At 47.2% G+C, this 20,151-nt stretch overlaps 1 protein-coding gene across 1 annotated transcript; it reads right to left on the reverse strand.

The window, feature by feature from the left end:
• Window positions 1–1,059: 1,059 nt before the first annotated feature.
• LMAN2 (lectin, mannose binding 2) lies at window positions 1,060–20,151 on the reverse strand. The gene is made up of 8 exons (XM_035015108.1): window positions 19,744–20,151; window positions 19,456–19,574; window positions 8,175–8,292; window positions 7,051–7,130; window positions 6,741–6,902; window positions 6,531–6,645; window positions 3,462–3,581; window positions 1,060–1,745 (listed from the first exon to the last, which is right to left on the reverse strand). Exons 1-8 carry the CDS (start codon window positions 19,937–19,939, stop codon window positions 1,585–1,587), a joined length of 1,071 nt encoding a protein of 356 aa, XP_034870999.1. The 5' UTR covers window positions 19,940–20,151; the 3' UTR covers window positions 1,060–1,584.

The following is a 20,151-nucleotide window of genomic DNA, read 5'->3' on the forward strand; positions in this document are numbered from 1 at the left end:
GCATATAGTAAGCACTCAAAGTTAGCTACTTTTCAAGTAAAGAAACAGTTTTGGAGAAAGTGCTCAGTAAAATATTTCAATAAAGATCATGTTTACTCTTACAGCTTCATGAATGGGCTCCCAGCCCCATGAGAAGGAAACGCAGCTCAGACTTCTCTGTCACCGTGATCTCGTAATCTCTCGTCTAACCTGTGAAAGATGAGTCCTATATATGCAGGGGACACATCAAGAAGGACAAGAGACCATGAATACCCGATCAACGAAGAGATCAGGAGAGTAAAAGATTAACAGGAAAATAAGTTCTTACTCTTCACTTCATATACTTCTGTCAATTTTTTATGAGAATCTAATCAAGAATGTAAATTACAAAAAGCCTGGGTACAACAGGAAGACAGGGCTGCTCTCGCTTTTAAGATGGAGACTCAAATGTTATTTAATTTTGAGTAGGAAGATGCTGACGATGGTTCTGGAATGGATGAGGACACTGTTCTGTGGCAGGGTCAAAGACATCCAAGAGCAGTCTGGAGAGCATAGGCAGGCCATGGCCAAGATGGACAGACCTGTGAAAGCTGCCAGATAAGGGTGCTTTCCCTTCAGCTGCTGGCTTTCTTCCACTCCCTGTGCCACCTTTCTCCCCTCAAGGCACCCAAAGGGAATACTGACCCCAGCCTGTCCTCCTGTACCCACGAATCCCTTCCAGATCTTCCTGAAGGACCCTTAGCCAGAGTTCCCTAGAGTTCACTTACACTTAGGTCACACCCTCCATGTGGTACCCCACATTCTCCCCTGGCTGCAGCCTTTCACCCAGAGGCTCAGAGCACATGGGAGATGGCACAGGGCCCCATCCCCATGACCCCAATTGCTATGTGACACTGGACAAGTTTCACTTGACCTCCTAGAGCTGTGCTTCCCCACCTGGGAATGGGAGCATGGCACTTGCCTTCTGGGGCTGCGTGGCAGGGCCGAGGGGTGGAGGCTGAGAGCTGTAAAGCACTGGCCACTTGGAAGTTACTTGAAGAAAAAGAGAAGCAAGCCCCTTAGGACAATCACACAGCTGAGGTTGGTTATTTCACTTTATTTAGCAAATGGTTGCACTCTGAGCCCTACACCAAATTGCTCCTCCAGCCTCACTCAAGGGTCTGCCTTGGGAAGAAGCTCAGAGGGCAACCAGGAAGGCCCGGGTTCCCCAGTCAGCCTCCTCTCTCCACCAACACACCCTGCACAGAACAAAATCACTGCTCGCGTCCTCAGGCACCCACCCCAATGTGGTTGGCCCTCCAGTGTTCAAGAGCCACCTGCCAGGGCCCAGCTCCAGGCACAGACTCCTTCCTGCTCCTGAGATGCTGGCATCAGGCAAGTACCTCTGTCCCCAGCTGTGGGGTGCCAAACCCTATTCCCTAGCCCTGCAGCCTGTCCCTGCTGGGCAAGAAGCAAAATGTACGAAAATACTTTTTTAATTATTTCTTTGAAACGGTTAAGAAATAAGGTCGTCTTGTTTTTCTTTTACAATCCCAGTAAAAAAGAAGTTCACATTAGTGCTGGAGCCCAAAACTAGGCCCTTCCCCCGGGCAGAGCATCGGCCACTCAGTAGAAACGCTTGTTCCGCTCCTGCCGCTTCTGAAACACTACGGCCCCCACCACAGCGCACACGATGATGCCCAGGAGCGCACAGAGCAGCAGCAGGAACACCCGCCACCCCGTCAGGGGCCCGCTGCGGAAGTTTCCAGTCGGGTCATCCACATTGTCTGGGGGAGAAGAGAGGGGGAGCTGAAGCAGCAAGTGGAGGTGTCAGGCGGGCTCCAGGAGACAGGGGAGTCCGATAGGACGGGGCAGAGTGACAGACCGCAGCCGGCCAGCCCTACAGGGGGATGGATGGAGAGATAATCCCACTGGGACTGAGCTTCCCAGGGATCAAGGCCCCAGGAGCCTTCTGCTTCAAGAAGCTGGTGAAAACTGAATTCCTGGACTCCCCAGGAGAGCCTCAGTCTGCACAGGCACAAGATCCGTGTTCACAAGCCCCATCCCAGCCCCGTGCTGGGGTCCAAGGTCCCCCTCTGGAGAAACAGCTCTGGCCAAAGGCTGCCCTGACTCACACCTGGATGCATTCCATGGCTCCTAGGGGGTCTCCCAGCCACCGCTGCCGCCCCCGGCGCCGCCCCCCCCCCCCCCCCATCCTTCTGCTCCAGCCACACCACTTCTCTGCCTGCTAAAACCATCAACAACTCCGCTGGGAATGAGGCCTTGACACATGAGGTATCTCCTGGAATCCCAGTCACACTGGGATGGGGAACTCATGATCTCCCTTTTATAGGAGGCTGACAGCAGAAACTGACTTTGTCAAATTCATCAGTCTACGGTGAAGGGACTGGGGTCTGGACTCATGTCCTTCTGCCCTGTGCAGCCTGGGCCCTGTTCCTGCCACTTGGCCTCCCTCCCCAGCCACAACCCTCCACTCCTTACTGTGGGGGCTGCTTGGGGCCTGGAATGCCAGCCAGGAGCCAACTTACATCCTCCTTTCCCACACAACCTGACCAGGGCAGGTCTGCTGACCCGGTCTTAACACCAGCCTCTCTCCTCCTCTGCCTCAGTCAGTAGACTAAGGCCCAGGACAGCAACTAGCCCATGGTTAGCTAGGCACAGAGTAGAAGCTCTGGAACTATCTGCTAAAGGAACGAAAGGATCAACAAGTCTGCAAACCAGTTAATCCCTGCCTAGCCAACCTCATGGGGTTGCTGGATAGGTCAAAGCAGATGAGGTCTCTGAAAGCTCTCAGCAGCCAGAAACACTTCAATCAAAGGCTGCAAAAACAGCGGTGTATGGTAGGGTGTGTTTAGCCTGAGATGTTTACAAGTAATCTGAATCCTAAAACAGTGAGGTGTCACATAAAATGCTGGGTTTCACTCCCGCTCCCGCTCCACATGGTGACCTTGGACTAGGCTGAGAGGCTCCTCAGTGCCCCGACCCTGGCCCACAGGCACAACTTCAGGGTTCTTGGGGTGGATGTCCACACTCACAGGAGTTTCAGTTCAACCAGAACCCTTGCTCTGTGAAGACAGACTGGTGGCTAATTAGCACCACGGGAAGAGTCTGAGCTTTGGGGGCTTTGCAAAAACTTAAGGTCAAATCTTGCCTTTACTTGTTTCTGAGGAAAGCTGGAGTATCAGTTCCCCTGGCTCGTGGCAGGACCTACTGCCCAGGCCATGCACCAGTTGTATCAGAATGCCCTGCACGCCACCTACACCAACAAACTGCCCCTCTGGCTTTACTGGCCATTTACCCAGCACCAAGCACTGGCAGAAGCAGATGCCAGATGTTCTCATATCTACTCATTAGCACTGACTGCTGATCCAAGACCCCAGGCCACAGCCACAACCGGACCAGGGGAGAGCAAATGGACCACAGGCACTCAGCCAAGCTGGCCCCTCCCCGACCCCAGGCCAGGATGGGCCTCAAGCATGTACCTTTGGGTGACTTGAGGAAATTAACGCTGGGCTCAATCTTGGTCCAGTCAATGTTCTCTTCTTCAGGAGTGTGTTCTACCATCAGCTGGAACAGCTTCATGGAGATGATGTCATGATTGTCTGCAGGACCGAGAGTTAGCTTATAAGGGGCACAGAGCCTGCCTTAGGGCCACAGCCCATCCCCCCTCCCCAGAGTGGGGATGCTGCTCCAGTCAAGGAAAGTAGCCAGGCCCCCAGAGAAAACCCTGCTCCTGCCTACTGAGGGGCCTGTTTTCTTCCCAGTGACCTCCAGCCACCCCCAGCAGGCGGTATTTGAGGGGCTGGAATACCTCTAGAACTCAACAATAAGAGGAGGCAGAATGGACAGGGAAAAAAAGCATGGGTTTTACACTCAAAATCACCCGGGTCTAAATCCTGAGTCAGTTTCCTTGTTTGTAAATCCGGGTGATAATCTCCACCTTGCTTGGTTAGCATGGCAAGAAAATGAGAAAGTACATACAAAGCAAAAGACATTGCCCAGCAGATAGTATGTACAGAAAAACCCTGCATATTATTCTATGGCCAGTTGAGAAGCCTGATCCTCCCAAGGGGCAGGCAGGTAGCTGCTAGGCACTCCTGTCAGAGACCCAAGAACAGGATGCGAATGAATGACTCCACTACAGCTGAGGGCTAGGCCCCAATACATAGGCAGTGACTGTCCCTGAGGAGACATGAGAAAGGCTCAGGTCTAACCAGTTTGGGCAGAAGAGAACCTCTGCTTGACACTAAGTGATCACCCCATTTTGAGATGGGGAGGTTCAGAGCCGAGACAAGGGTCCTGGTCCCTTGATTCTAGTATCAACTCAGCTAACAAGCGGAACCTGAGGAAAAGCCTCATGTCAAAACTCTGGAGATTGGAAAAGGGAGAGCCTAAAAGCAAGGAGCTGGGTCAGGCAGAGCCATGAGGTACCTCAGAGCCGAGTGCGCACAGCCCCGGGGCCCAGGGACAAGTCCTAACTCTGAAGTCCGACGGCAGTTCCCATCTGAGCTCTGCCCTTCCTAGGTCTGTGAACGTGGGGAAATCCCTTCACCTCTCAAACTCCCCACAGTGTCAGGTGTATAAAAGGGAAAAGAGGCCGCTTCGTCACCTGACTGTGAGACGCCTGCTGCAGAGGCTTGCGTTCACAAGCCTCTGATGGATGGCCAGGCACGACGACGTACACAGCCATCTCCAGCCCTCCTCCCTGGGCCTCTCCAAACAGCCCCGGAGAGCAGCCACCGCCACAGATCTGGCTTTGTGCCCAGAACCTTCTCCTACAGGCTGAAATACGATCAGGCGAAATTCCAGATAACCTGAGGGGAAAGACTGTGGTGGAACCCTAGATGAAACAGGACTGACAGCCAGCTGATAACTGACTACCAGGTCATCCACGAGCAACTAATGATTCCCTGAAGCTGGGTAGCAGGGGCAAAGGGACGTATTGGACCATTCTCCCCACTTTGGGGTATATAATTAAAATATCCACACTAAAAACTTTAAAACCCCAAACAACGACTCTCTGGGTACCAAGTGGACCCAGACATTTCCATGAAGGGGAGGCTCCTGGACAGTGGCTGGATTACAGGCCCTGGAAATGTCCATCCTGAGGATAAATAAGTCCTTTGTCTGATTCTTTACACTGTTTCCCACTTCTTTTTAGCAGGAGCTGGTCCTGGGCCTGGTGCCCTCTGAGGGCCCTGATGCCTCCTGAGTACCATGGCCAAGGGTCACTATCAAGTGTCACCCAGGCCCAGTGGTCCAGCAAAGCTTGCAGAGGCTGGCAGCAGCCCAATGCTTATGGAGCACACTGTGAGCCAAAAAAGAGCCCTAACTTTATGAAACTTACAGTTCGGTGAAGGGGACCCAGTGAAATAAATTATATGATAGATTTCAAGATAGTTAAAATGTTATAAAGAAAAATAAAGCCAAAAAAGGTGATAAGGAGTACACAGGAGACTGGTGTATGCATGTGCAATTTTAAATAAGGGAAGTAGGGGCACCTGGCTGGCTCGGTTGGTAGAACATGTGACTCTGGATCTTGGGGTTCTGAGCTCAAGCCCCACACTGTGTGTAGAGCTTACTTAACAAAAGTAAATAAAAATAAAATAAATAAGGGAATCAGGGAAGGCCCCACTGAGGAAGGGACATCTGAGTAAGACCTGAAGGAGACAAGAGTGAGGCACAGGTACAAAGGCCCGATGGAGGGCACTGGTGGGTCTGAAGAACAGCTGGGGGTGATATAAGGGAGTAGGGAGTCATGAGTCACAGGGGATGGGGTGGGGGAGGCACTGGCACACAGGGCCCAGCGGACCACTACTAGGACAGACAGTGGCCTTGACCCTGCAGGAGACAGAAGTGGCGAGACCTCACTTGAGCTTTCACGGAATCATTCTGGCTGCTGAGCTGGAAGAGACTGTTGGGGGCTAGTGTGGAAGAAGGGGACCACATGGGAGGCTCACACAGTCATCCAAGTGAGTGAAGACGATGGCCTGGACCTGCCAAGTAGTGACAGTGGGGAGAGAAGTGGTCTGCTGCACTGAGAAAACAAGGCCAGCAGGACTCACCAAAAGATGAGAGGTGGCGTGTAAGAGAGAAAAGAGAGACTGGAACACCACCAAGGTTTTTTGGGCTGAACAACTAGAATAACAGAGGTGCCATTTATGCCTCGGTGGCAAGATGTGGGCTTCAGCTGTGGGCATGTAAAGGCTGAAATGCTTGTTGGGTATCCAGGTAGAGATGTTGAGCAGGCTCTTGGTCACATAGGTCTGAAAGGTCTCAGCTGTGACGCAAAGCTGGGACTCTGCAGCATCTGGATTCAAAGCCCCCCAGTTGCTAAAGAGAGGGGAAGATGGCTGAGGGAGTGCTCATGGAATAAGCCCCAAGTGTGCCAACATTCCCAGATGCTGGAAAGTGGAGGAAGAAACCCAGGTGCATGTGTACCCAAATGAAGGGAGTTCAAGAAGGAAAAGTGATCAACTACATCACAAGCTTCCAACAGACCAGGGAAGTCAAGATTGAGACTTAATGCCTTGCTCAGGTCAAACACTCACCGGACAGGTCTCCAGTGCCTGCTGAAGCTCCAAAGTAGTAGCCGGTGGGCAGGCGCACTCCTGTGATGTCGATGCAATTCTTCCACTCATTCTTGTCCTCTAGGTCAGTCATCACCTGCAGCCAGCAGCAAGTCAAGTACACACCAGGCCCAAGCCTGCCCACCTCCCCAAGCCCTTACAGACAGAGCTGGCCCTGGCCCGCCTGCTTACTGTGAGACGGCCCCGGGAGTAGCGCACCGCCAGGAAGGTATCGTGATCACGGTTACGGAAGTCTGCCGTGCAGCCCGCCAGCTCGGTCCAGCGGCCATCTTTGCTATGGTCGTAGGACAGGGAGCCATTGTTCACCATCACCGAGACGTACGGGAACACACGCTGAGATCGAGACACCAGTTAATCCATGGCCAGTCCAGCCTGGGGGAAGCCCCTTTTGTGCCAAGACCAGGGAGAAGTCCTGGTCCCCACCTCCCGGCCGACTGCCCAGCTCTTCCTGTCCTGCCTGAGGGAGAAAGCAGAGGCATACCTCTGTGGTCTCATCGTTGGGATACGTGTCCAAGAAGATGGCTAAGCCATGGAAGTTGTCTTTGCTTCCAAACACAGGCCCTGGAATTAAAAGGAGATGCTCTCGTAATGGGAGATACTGGAGTTGTCCCCTGGGTACCTGAAGGACAAAGTAATGCCAGTGTAGGTGGGGGCAAGAGAGGTTAATCTGTGGTCATTCACCCAGGAAAGGGAAGGAATCTCTAAGGGAGGGGAGGTGTCAGGGGTGCAGCAAAGAAGACTCAAAGTCTGAAACCAGAACTGTTGAGGGGACAACACCTGGCCTTGTACTCTGACATATCTTGTGACAAGAGGGCAGAAAGGACCCCTACAAAGGAAACCCCATCCTCTAACCCAGGGGTCAGCAACTTTCTGTCAAGGGCCAGAGACGAAACATTTTAGACTTTGCAGACACACATGGTCTCAGCCACATAGTCTTGTTTTTGCTTTTTTAAAAAATGGTAGAATGATGGGGCACTTGGGTGGCTCAGTCAGTTAAGCATCCAACTCTTGGGAGTTGGCTCAGGTCATGATCTCAGGGTCCTGGGATTGAGCCCTGCATCAGACTCCGCACTTAGCTCTGCTTCCCCTCTCTCTCTCCCTCTGCCCCTCCCCCTGGCTCGCACATGCTCGCTAGCATGCTCTAGCATGCACTCTTGCTCTAAAATAAATAGGGCGCCTGGGTGGCTCAGTTGGTTAAGCAACTGCCTTCGGCTCAGGTCATGATCCTGGAGTCCCGGGATCGAGTCCCGCGTCGGGCTCCCTGCTCAGCGAGGAGCCTGCTTCTCCCTCTGACCCTCCCCCCTCTCATGTACTCTCTCTCATTCTCGCTCTCTCAAATAAATAAATAAATCTTTAAAAAAATAAATAATATAATCAAATAAATAAATAAATCTAAAAAAAAAAAAAAGTAGAACAGTAAAATCCTTTCTTAGCTGGTGTACAACACCAGGCCACAATGGGGTACAAAATTGAGCTGCAGGATCCAGCTATCCCTCTTCTTACAGAGACACTTCCCAGAGCAGACTCGAGGTCCCGGGTTTCCTCAAAGAGGAGCAGCAGGACCGAGGGTGCAGAATGCCCCCACCTAGACAAGCGCCTCCCTACCTGGCACAAGGCGGTCCCGGGTGTACCACAAGGCAATGCCATCTCCATGGAGATTCTTCTTCCCTGAACCATGGACTTTAAAGTGGACATGCATCTCCCAGTCCTTGAGGAAGCAAGGCTGCAGGGAAAGCAGAAAGAACTGCTCAGAGCTCCCCAGGCTATCCTGCCAGCGAGAGGTGACCCGGCACAGGCCCGTCTCCTCCACTGAGACTGGCACTCCTTGAAACAGGGCCAGGCAGCAGAGTCACAAGTGCCACTGACCAAGAGACACCCCACCCCCTGGCATTCTCAGCAGGAAGGGAGGGGGCTGCTGGGCTTCCCAGGTGGGGAGGAGGGGGCCACACAGTGTCCCAAGGCTGCCTGAGGCCCAGACTCTGCCCATCCTGGCCCTAGTCTTCTCTTGGGTCTGGACACAGGTTCTCACTCTTATGATTCACTTTCCTCAACACCAGCCAAACCCATCAGCCATTTCCTCTCCATCCCCACTGCTTCTGCCCCAAAATCTTGTGGAAGGATTACTACCCCTATTTGGGCCACGTATTTTACAAAAAAGAAAACTCATTCGGAGACAAAATAACTTTCCACAGCAGGTTAAGTGGATGGTCTTGATTCATACCCAGATCTATCTCAGAAACTTGTGCTGTGTCTTGACCTTCAAGACTTTAACAGAAAGTGCAGCAACTCTTTTCTGGTCTCCCACCCCTACTGTCTTCCCTTCCAACCACACTTTCATGCTGAGAGACTCAACCCCAGGTCTGGACGCCTCCAAACCCCAAGCTCTTGGCCAGCACCCTTCCTGCCTCTTACAGACCCAGTCCAGCTTCAGTGTGATGGCATGACATGGCTGGGGGGGCTGGAAGGGTCATGCTCTGGGGTCTCTGGGTTATTGTGATGTGAGAAAAGGCAGATATTCCCTGGCATTCAGGAACACAAGGTGCAGAGCAGGGCACTGTCTACAGTAAGGGGAACAGCCTGGCCTCACCCACCAGGAAGTTGCTCGTGAAAACTAAGGTGTTGACACATACTGTGACAAGAATCCACTTGGGGGAAGTCTACATATGGGGATGTGAGCAAGTGTTTAAACAAAGGCCCATTAGAAAAGCAAACTAAAACAAAATGTCGTTTACTTATCAGATTGGCAACTATTAAAGAGATCATTAATGCCAGTGTAGAAGAGGATGGAAAGAAACACATGCTCTCAAACAACCAATGGGACTGTAGATGCTCCCATCTTCTTGGGGGCAATCTGGTTATTGCAGCTTTTTAACAGACCATGGTAGATCCATAAGCCTTTACATTTGAAGATATCAAAGATATTAAGAAAAGTAAGTTGCAAAAGTTCCTTTTTTTAGAAAAAGGAATTCATATACAGAGAGAAAGAAAAAAATCAAAAGAACATGGACCAATATTAACGATACGTGACTTTGGTAGGGGAACTACAAGAAATGTTTACTTTCTAGATCTGAATTTTGTATAATTAACATAGTTTTTAAAAACTCAAAAATAGAAAACTTTATATCCTCTCTTGTGTGATCTGGCTTGGGCATTCACTGATTCATCAGACTTACTGTTCTGGCTCTGGGAACCAAAAACCAAGGTGATGAGACCCAGCTCCAGCCCCTGAGAACACAGCTGGCAGACACCTAACCAACAGCTTGCAAGTAGTGTGAAATCTTGGCCTTCCCAATTCTCGGCAGTTCACTGGCTCTGGGAAAATCTGCAGATTGTAGAGGGGACAACTGAGAGGTGGTAAGACCAGCTCTCAAGGACAGATGAACAAAGACTCTGACACCAAGGCCTACTGAGGGAGCGGAAGGCCTGGTGAACCACCCTTGCCTTGGGCTGGGACCACAAAGACGGCAACCCAAATAAAAGAGTGAATGAGGAAAAGCCCTCCCAGGGGCGGTTGCTCAGCTTGAGCCCTCTCATCCTTTAAAGTAGATTAAAGTGACTCACCTAAGCCTGAAATTTTTCAACAAACAATCTTACAAATACAATATCTGGCATACAATAAATAACCAGGCACAAAAGACAAGTTACCAACAAAAACGAAAAGGGAGGGAGGGAGGAAACAGACTGATGGTAACTCCAGATTCTGGACTTGCAAATAACTAGTTTACTACATTCAAGGAGATAAAAGACAAGACTGAGAACTTTGGAAAATAACTGAAGTTTTTAAAAACTCACCTCACACAAAAAAAAATCCAGAACTAAAAGAATAACTGAAATTAATAATGTAATAGACAGGCTTAACAACAGATTAAAAACAGATGAAGAGAGAACCAGTGATCTCAAGGCCAATCAGATAGATAAAAATATCCAGGAAGAAGCACAGAGAATGAATGGTAGACACAAAATTGTCAATAAGAGACAGTGAGAAACTCTAAGATACATATAACTGGAGTTTCAGAATGAGAAGTGAGAGAACAGGTCAAAGGAATATTTAAAGAGATGTCCACGTACTTACTAAAACTGATTCAAAAACATTATGCCACAAACCTTAAATCTTACAAACCAAAGGAGACAAAAAGAAAACCATACCTAGGCACATTAAAAAGGGAGGGAGGGAAGGAGAGGGAAAAAGAAAGTCTTAAAAGCAACCAGAGGGGGAAAAAACACAAGATTATCTTCAAAGGAACAATTAGCCTGTTATGGGGCTTCTCAACAGAAACACTGGGAGCAAGAAGACAACAGATTGAAATATTTGGAGTTAAAAGAAAATACCAACCAACACAGGATTCTATACTTAGCAAATGTTATCCTTCAAGAATGAAGGTGAAATTAAGACATTTTTAGATAAACAAAAACATTAAAACTGTCTTTCATTCATCAGAAAGAAGGAAAATTATCCAGATCCAGAGTAAAGTCAGAGATTCAGGAAGGAACAAAGAGCAACCAATACAGTAAATGTGGGGGTAAATAAATATTTGACTGTATAAAATAATGTTTTATGTGACTTAAAACAGAGAGGATTAAAATAAATGACAACAATGGGGTAAATAAAGTAGTCTCAGATCTTTGCATTGTCCAGGAAGAAGGTACACATTATCATTAGACTTTGGTAAAATATGGCTGTGTGTTTTAAACTCCAGAGTAATCACTGAAAAATCAGGGATCAAGCAAAGAACTTTCAAGCTAGCAGAAGACTAAAAATGGAATAAAAATTAACCAACCCAAAAGAAGTCCAGAGAGAAAAATGAACAGAGAATGAGCAGTACAAATAGAAAATAAATAATAGGAAGGTAGGTAAAACCAAAATCCGGGGCACCTGGGTGGCTCAGTCAGTTGGGTGTCCAACTCTTGGTTTCAGCTCATATCGTGGTCTCAGGGTGATGAGATTGAGCCCCGCATCGGGCTCTGCGCTCAGTGCAGGGTCTGCTTACGACTCTCTCTCCCTCTCCCTCTGCCCGTCCCCCTTTCTATTTAGATAAATAAATCTTTAAAAAAAAAAAATCAGTAATTATCATAAATGTAGATGACTACATGCTGACAAGGCTACATAAGATCGCTCTGTATTATTTTTTTACAACTGTATGTGAATTGGGGTGCCTAGGTGGCTCAGTCAGTTGAGCATCTGCCTTTGGCTCAGGTCATGATCCCAGGGTCCTGGGATCGAGCCCCATATCGGGCTCCCTGCTCAGCAGGGAGTCTGCTTCTCCCTCTCCCACTGCCCCTGCCCCCTGCTCATGCTCTCTCTCTCCCTCTCTCTTAAATAAATAAAATCTTTAAAACAAAACAAAACAAAAACCTGTATGTGAATTTACAATTATCTCAAAATGTTTATTTTAAATAGTAAATAAAGGATCAAAGATAAACTTAAGAGCTAAAACTATAAACCTCTTAGAAAAAAACACAGGGAAAATGTTCACAACATTGGATTTAGCAAGATTTCTTGGACAGGACACCAAAGCACAGACAAAAACAAAAAAATAAAGTGAATTTCATCAAAATTAAAAATTCTTGCACATCAAAAACATCAAGAGTAAAAAGACAAACCACAAAATGGGAGAAAATATTTCCAAATCATGTATCTGATAAGGGAGTAGTGTCTCCCAAATATACAGAGAGCTCCTAAAGTTCAACAAGAAAAAAAAATTTGTTTCAAAATGAGCAAAGGACTTTTTTTTTTTTTTTAAAGATTTTATTTATTTATTTGACAGAGACAGAGACAGAGACAGCGAGAGCAGGAACACAAGCAGGGGGAGTGGGAGAGGGAGAAGCAGGCTTCCCCGCTGAGCAGGGAGCCTGATGCGGGGCTCGATCCCAGGACCCTGGGATCATGACCTGAGCTGAAGGCAGACGCTTAACCGACTGAACCACCCAGGCGCCCCGTCAAAATGAGCAGAGGACTTGACTAGACATTTTTCTAAGGTAGAAGATAAATACATGGCCAATATGCACATGAAAAATGCTCAATGTCATTAGTTATTAGAGAAATGCAAATCAAAACCACAAGACACTGCCTCATACCCATTAGAATGGATGACTATCATAAAAAAAAAAAAAAAAAAAAACCAGAAAATAAGAAGTGTTGGCAGGGCATCTGGCCGGCTCCGTGGATGGAGCCTGTGACTCTCGATCTCCAGGTTTTGAGTTCGAGTCCCAGACTGGGTGTAGAGAGTACTTAAATAAATAAATGAATAAACTTAAAATAAAAATAAAAAAACAAGTGTTGGCAAGAAGTGGAAAAACTGGAACCTTTGTGCATTGCTGGTGGGAATGTAAAATGGTGTAGTTGCTGTGGAAAACAGTTTGGCGGTTCTCAAAAAGTTAAACATAGGGGCACCTGGGTGGTTCAGTCAGTTAAGTGTCTGCCTTCAGCTCAGGTCTTGATACCAGGGTCCTGGGATTGAGCCCGGCATCAGGCTTTGCTCTCTGCTCTCAGAATTCTCTCTCTCTCAAATAAATAAAATCTTTTTTTTTTAAGATTTATTTATTTATTTATTTGACACAGAAGGAGAGATAGTGAGAGAGCACAAGCAGGGGGAGCGGCAGGCAGGCAGAGGGAGAGAAAGAAGCAGGCTTCCCACTGAGCAAGGAGACCGATGTGGGGCTGGATCCCAGGACACTGGGATCATGACCCGAGCCAAAGGCAGCCGCCCAACTGATTGAGCCACCTAGGCACCCCTCATATAAATAAAATCTTTAAAAGAAAAAAAAAAGTTAAACATAGAATTACCATATGACCCAGCATTTCCACTTCCTAGGTATATACTCAAAATAACTAAAAGCAAGGACTCAAACACTCACGTACACCCATGTTCACAGCCCATTACTCACAACAGCCACAATGTAGAAACAACCCAGGAGTCCATCAACAAATAAATGGATTAACAAAATGTGGTAAACACACACAGGAATATTATTCAGCCATAAAAAGGAATGAAGTACCGATATATGCTACAACATGAAACTTGAGCTATGCTAACTGAAATAAGCCAAACACAAATATTCTACGATTTCATTAAATGAGGTCCCTAAAAGAGTCAAATTCAGGCAGAAAGTAGACTTTTGGTTATCAGGGACCGTGGGGAACCGGGAATGGAGAGTCACTGTTTAATGAGTACCGAGTTTCAGTTTGGAAGGTCAGGAAAATTCTGGAGATAGACTGTGGTGATGGTTGTACAACAAGGTGAATGTACTTAACGCCACTGAACTGTACACTTAAAATGGTTAAGGTGGTAAATTTTATACTATGTATATTTACCATGATAAAAAACGTTTGTGGAATTTTCTTTTGCATGTGTGCAGATACATAAATACAATAATCAAATAATTTTTTTAGATAGCCATTACATTTTTCAACACCATTTAAATGCCAATGAGAAGCCTACTGAAGGGAAAGTTTTCATAAAGGATTTAAAAGTGAAAAAAAAAAGGTTAAAATGACAATTTGTTATGTGTTTTACCACAATAAAAATAAGCCAATAATCCCCCGAAAGCCTAATTATATGCTCTTTACGGGACACAACTCTAAAACATGAAAAAAGGAAAAGGATAGAAAAGATATAGCATGCAAATGCTAACCAAAAGCAGGTTTGTGCAGCTACACCAATAACAAAGTTTAAAAGGGGACTTTTTAAAGATTTTTTATTTATTTATTTGACATGAGAGCGAGCGAGCTCGAGCACAAGCAGGGGGAGTGGCAGGCAGAGGGAGAAGCAGGCAGAAGCAGGCTCCCCGCTGAGCAGAGAGCCCGATGTGGGACTCGATCCCAGGACCCTGGGATCATGACCTGAGCCAAAGGCAGATGCTTTACCGACTGAGCCACCCAGGCGTCCCTAAAAGGGGACTTTTTAATGACAAAAATATTTAATGAACAAAAGAGTTCATTTACCAGGAAAATTTTGGCCTCAAAATCTATAAAGCAGAGACTGACAGAATTACAAAAGTATAAAGCAAATCCACAAAGCAATTTTAACACACCTCTTCAGTAATTGATAAAAACGAGCAAAAATGTCAGGAAGAATACAGATATTTGAACCCAATCAGCAAATCTGACCAAGGACCTAAATGGCACAATGCACTCAACTAGTTGAGAATCCACATTCTTTGCAAACACACACAGAAAATTTTCCAAAAACCCGACCATTTCCAAGACTCAACAGACCTCCAAGGATGGAATAGCTTGTGTTCTTTCACCACGATAAAATCAAACTAGATATTAATGACAACTTAATTTTTTCATAACTAGAAAAGCCTTCATGTTTGGAAAAAAAAAAATGTTAAATATATCTCACCTCTATAAAAGCCCAGAAACCAGATTCCAAATGGTCTCTTTGGTGCCCAGGAGTTTTCTGCACCTGGGAACAATGCACTGAGCTAAGACCCCAAGCTGGTTCAAGGGGTGCCTCCAAGCAGAAGGGCAACTGTGAACAGGGAGATGAGAAAGGAACACCTACTCTCCTGCCCCTGGTATGGTTCATAGGGAGAGGAGTTTCTGGAAAGGGTACACAAAGAAGCTGAAACCTGGAAACTGATTCCTACAGGACAATCCAGGCCTTAGAAAGTCTCTGCGTATGGCAGATTGAAGACTGCAGATCAGTGGAGGGAAATACCAAGATAGAGACAATATAAATCCTCTGAAGGATTTTAAGCAGGTGCAGGTGAGGTACCAGCTGGAACGGATTTAGAAGCTGCTTTGGAAACAGAACGTGACACGGCCATGGTTTTCCACCCTCGCTGCAAAGCTGAGCCAACTGGGGAGCTCAGCAATCTTAACGCCCTGGCCCTCCCTGGGGCCAACTAAATCAGAATCACCTGGCAATCATAGAGCATTTTTACAGTTCGTGGTTTCCATGTCTTTGCATGGAAAGGCAGAGCTAATCAAATAGTCAGCTTATACATCATGACACATGTTGATGAAAGATCACCACATGATTTGGGGTTTGTAAACCTAAAGAAGTTTAAAATATTGAGTAACTCTGCTATAACAAAACTCCCTGCATCTCCATTACTATCTAAGTGAACACAAATTCTGAGCATTCACATCTATAAAAACAAAAAGCAGAAGTGGTGCTGAGGCCTGTCTTATTCTGACAATAATATCCATCCAGACAGGGATGGAGGGACAACAGTTTAGTGGGATGCATTCAATAAATTTTTACTTTTAAAATAATTATCAAAAAATTGTGTAATGCATTTATTTTGACCAACTGTGTATTAAAAATTATAATATTACCCCCAAAATATTAAAACTTAGTTTCAAGGTCCCAAAAAAGTTAAAAGGTTTAAATTATTACATTTTTTTAGTTGCAGAGGAATGGGACAAGTTATTCAGTAAGAGATTTTCAAGCACTAAATACACTGCATAGAACAAAATTCTGGGTGGGATGAAATGAAAATACAAATTCAAAAAAAAAAAAACCTGATGTATAATTTGGGCTGATTCAGTGTTTAAAACATACAGTGGATAGCAAATTGAAATATTTAGATTCCACTGAATACACTTAAGAGTACTGAACAGTTTCTTTTAAATTTTTTTAAAAAGATTTTGACAGAGAGAGGCACAGCGAAAGAGGGAACACAAGTAGGCGGAGTGGAAGAGGGAGAAGCAGACTCCCCGCTGAGCAAGGAGCCTGATGTGGGGCTGATCCCAAGACTCCGGGATCATGACCTGAGCCGAAGGCAGACACCCAACGACTGAGCCACCCAGGCGCCCCTGAACAATTCATTTTAAGATTTAGGGGCGCCTGGGTGGCTCCGTCAGTTGAGCGTCTGACTCTTGATTTCGGCTCTCAGCCCAGGTCATGATCTCGAGGTCTCACTCCCCCGCTCAGTTCTCAGTTTGCTCAGCTCGGAGTCCGAGGAAGATTCTCCCCTCCCCCTCTGCCCCTCCCCCCACCGGGGTGCATGCGCTCTCCTTCAATACAGTTACGTACACAAAATCTTAAAAAAATAATAAAATGGGGGCGCCTGGGTGGCTCAGGCGTTAAGCGTCTGCCTTCGGCTCAGGTCATCATCCCAGCCTCCTCGGATTGAGCCCCGCATCGGGCTTCCTGCTAGGCAGGAAGCCTGCTTCTCCCTCTCCCACTCCCCCTGTTTGTGTTCCCTCTCTCGCTGTGTCTCTGTCAAATAAATAAAATCTTAAATAAATAAACAAACAAATAAAATGGCAATATTTAAAATATGCTGGAAACTACATCCTTTACAAATACTTAAACTTAAGAAAAGCAATTCTGGATACCAACTTTTAAAAAGTGCAAGAGGGTATGTACTTTCAGACAGTACATCAGCCAAAAAAGCTTAAATTCCACCCTGCAGCCTCCACACAAGGCTCAAGGTGGGGCCCAATCAGCCCCATGGGCTTCCCTCTGTCCTGTGCTCCAGCCACTGGACTCTTGGGAGTTCCAGTCACCTTGGGGCCACTCCTTGGTCTGAACCATTCTACCCCAAAACAGCAGAAGCTATGTCTTCTCTGCTTGGACAATAGCAGGTGCTTAGGAGTATCTGCTAATTCAGTGCCCCTCCCAGAAGTGAGGACAAAGAAAAGTTCAGAAAGCACCTCTCCAGTCAAGTAAAGGAAGAGATGGTTCTTGGGAAACAATAAGCAGAAAATTCTAAGAGTTCCAAGCAATTTCTTTCAAGAATTACAGGAAACACGCCAACCCTTTCAAGAATATCTGCAGGGCCAAATAGGAAAATCCCCAGAAGTGAATGGAGATGTGGGGAAAGGAAGAGAATTAGAGTCCAGACTGAAAATGTGATGAAGGTTAAGTGCAGAATTCTCTCAGCCTTGTGACATCACCACACCACTGACAATGCCAACCAACAGTTACCCACAACCATAATTAAGTTACTTGTAACTGAACGAATTTCTAAAAGTTCCAGAACTATTTGTACCTTACTTAAAAAATTAAAAAATTAATGACATACTGAACTCACTTCCATAAAAAATGTAATCCTACATTATAATTTTTAAAAATTATCTGAAAGCCCCAGACAGAATAACGTGACAGTATGTGACGCGGGGGAGAGAAAGTAGTTAATGAAATACTGAGTGGGTGGCACTCAAGCTGAGATATACCAGATGAGAAAGAAGCAAGGAGGCATGAAGAGCCAGGAGGCAGTGTCCCAGAGAGAGGGAACAACAAGTACAAAGGTCCTGAGGCAAGAAGGCAGCCAGAGAGGCTGGAACAAAATAACCAGTATAAATGGAGATGCCAAGCACCAGGAGCCAGACTGTGTAGACATAATGCTTGTTTATCCTCTTCGCAGGAAACCCCAGGCTCTGAGGATAAGAGTGAAAGCTAAAGAAAGTAACCCAGAAGCCCCTAGCAGAAAGGAGGAGGAGCAGAAGGGACAGGCAGCTGAGGCAACACAAGGACAGTGTGGGCTCCCAGAACTAAATGGGGAAGCCATCCAGAATGGACCAAAGAACAGGGTGATGGAGAAAAGTAGGACAATGGTCAACAGCTTAGGCCTACGGGAATAACTAGAATCAGGCAGGTTGAGGTAGGAGCAGCTTCCTACCTGTGACCCAGCCCCAAATTAGTCCCCTTTCCTAACCTAGACTTTCTCAGTGTAGAGTCTGTGTAGCAACTTATCTTGGCCACTGGTCATGTATGACATGCCACTGACACTTGAGGTTCCCTAACCTCTGGAGTAAAGATCACAAAAATTAAAACTGCCCACAAGTCCAGCTCCTCTATACCACTGATGACAAGACCCTCCGTGAAGCACTGAGGAAGTGGACTAAGTCTGCAAGTATTTTTTTTTTTTTCCTAAAAATTTTATTTATTTATTTGACAGAGAGACACAGCGAGAGAGGGAACACAAGCAGGGGGAGTGGGAGAGGGAGAAGCAGGCTTCCCGCAGAGCAGGGAGCCCAACGCAGGGCTCCATCCCAGGACCCTGGGATCATGACCCGAGCCGAAGGTAGACGCCCAACGACTGAGCCACCCAGGCGCCCCCTCTGCAAGTATTTCTAAGGGATTCTTCCACTGTCCAGAGGGAGGGAAGGGGTCATGTGTAGCAAGTGAATTGCTGGGCTTAGGTATCAGACAGATCAGAATTTATTTTTTTTTATTTTTTTATTTTTTTTAAAGATTTTATTTATTTATTTGACAGAGAGAGACACAGCGAGAGAGGAAACACAAGCAGGGGGAGTGGGAGAGGGAGAAGCAGGCTTCCCGCGGAGCAGGGAGCCCGATGTGGGGCTCGATCCCAGGACCCCGGGATCGTGACCTGAGCAGAAGGCAGACGCTTAATGACTGAGCCACCCAGGCGCCCCAGAGACAGATCAGAATTTAAATACTGATTATACCATTCACTGTGTTAGCTCTGCATAAAGCCATGACAGTCATCAACTTCAAACAGCCTGTTTGAGAATTAAATGCAATAAGGCATTTTAAGTTCAGTGCCTAATACACACAAAATACCCAATAAAGATTCCATCTGTCCCATTTATCCCACTATTGACAGAGTTGAATTCAGACAGCCTGAGAGCTCCAATGCTTAGTAGCTATGCGACTTTGAGTAAGGCACTTTCAACTGAGCTTTAGCTTTGTCAGTAAAATGGAGATAACATCACTTACTTCACATGGCTTTCAAAGAAACTAAATGAGAAAGGTGTGAAGTGTCAGGCACAGCTCCTGACACGCAGTAACTTCAGTAATCATTCCTGGTAACTTCAATAGTCACTGGTGAGTGCTACCAAGATGAGGAAACCTTGGGTGGTGGGGGGCGCAAGCCTTCAAACCAAGCGCAGGTCTGTGGTGCTGCGGAGACTGGGAGTAGTGGCTTACTTAAGGGTATACCTAGCGTCCTGGGAGCCACTCACCTGGTGGTTCCAGATAGAGCCCTCTTTGCTGCGCTCATCAGGGGTCAAACGCACGTACTGGCTCGTGAGTATAGTGCTGCCTTGGAAGTCCCAGAGGGGCATGGAGCTGGAACCGACCCCTGTGGGCAGAGATGGGCGTAGACAGATGCGTAAGAGGCCATGCCAGGACTGGCCTTGCCAGAGGCAGGAAACCCACAAAGCTGCTTTGCTCGGGAGAAAGGAAACCCCTTCACCCAACCCTGTCCAGCCTCGCCCTCACCCTGCACTCATTCCCGCCCCAGGCCTCACCTTGGTAAGGCTTGATAAGCGAATGCTCCCGCTTGAGGTGTTCACTGTTGCCGTCAGTTATATCCGCAACAACCGGCCCCAGCAACAGGAGAAGAAGTAGAGGTGCAGTGGGGCCAGGGCCGGGGCCGGGAAGCCCAGGCCTCCCCGGGCACCGCCGGCCCCAGCCCCAGCGCCAAATCCAGCCTTCGGCCGCCATTCTCCGTTCCTCTCGGCCACTTCCGCCCTAGGACTTCCGCCTTCCGGGTGTCCCATCTAATGTCCTCCGGCCGGAAACCCTTCAACCCAGTGTCACCGGGAAGTTAAAAAAGCAGAGCCTCGCAGCCGAAAGGAAGGCGGCTTTATTTACTGAGCAGCCCTCCAGCCTGGTCAAGTGCTGTTCCATCTCCTTGGCGGCTTCGAGGAAACTGT

Source organism: Mirounga leonina, unplaced genomic scaffold (genome assembly GCF_011800145.1).
Source record: "Mirounga leonina isolate KUSES-001 unplaced genomic scaffold, KU_Mleo_1.0 Mir_104, whole genome shotgun sequence".
NCBI lineage: Eukaryota > Metazoa > Chordata > Mammalia > Carnivora > Phocidae > Mirounga > Mirounga leonina.

Excerpts from the sequence above, each read along its gene's own strand:
- LMAN2 (XM_035015108.1), bottom strand. The coding sequence starts at position 19,939 with ATGGCGGCCGAAGGCTGGATTTGGCGCTGGGGCTGGGGCCGGCGGTGC. Across the intron at positions 8,293-19,455 it reads GCTCTATCTGGAACCACCAG|CCTTGCTTCCTCAAGGACTG; the intron begins GTGAGTGGCTCC and ends CTTTCCCTGCAG. Across the intron at positions 6,903-7,050 it reads CCAACGATGAGACCACAGAG|CGTGTGTTCCCGTACGTCTC; the intron begins GTATGCCTCTGC and ends TCTCGATCTCAG.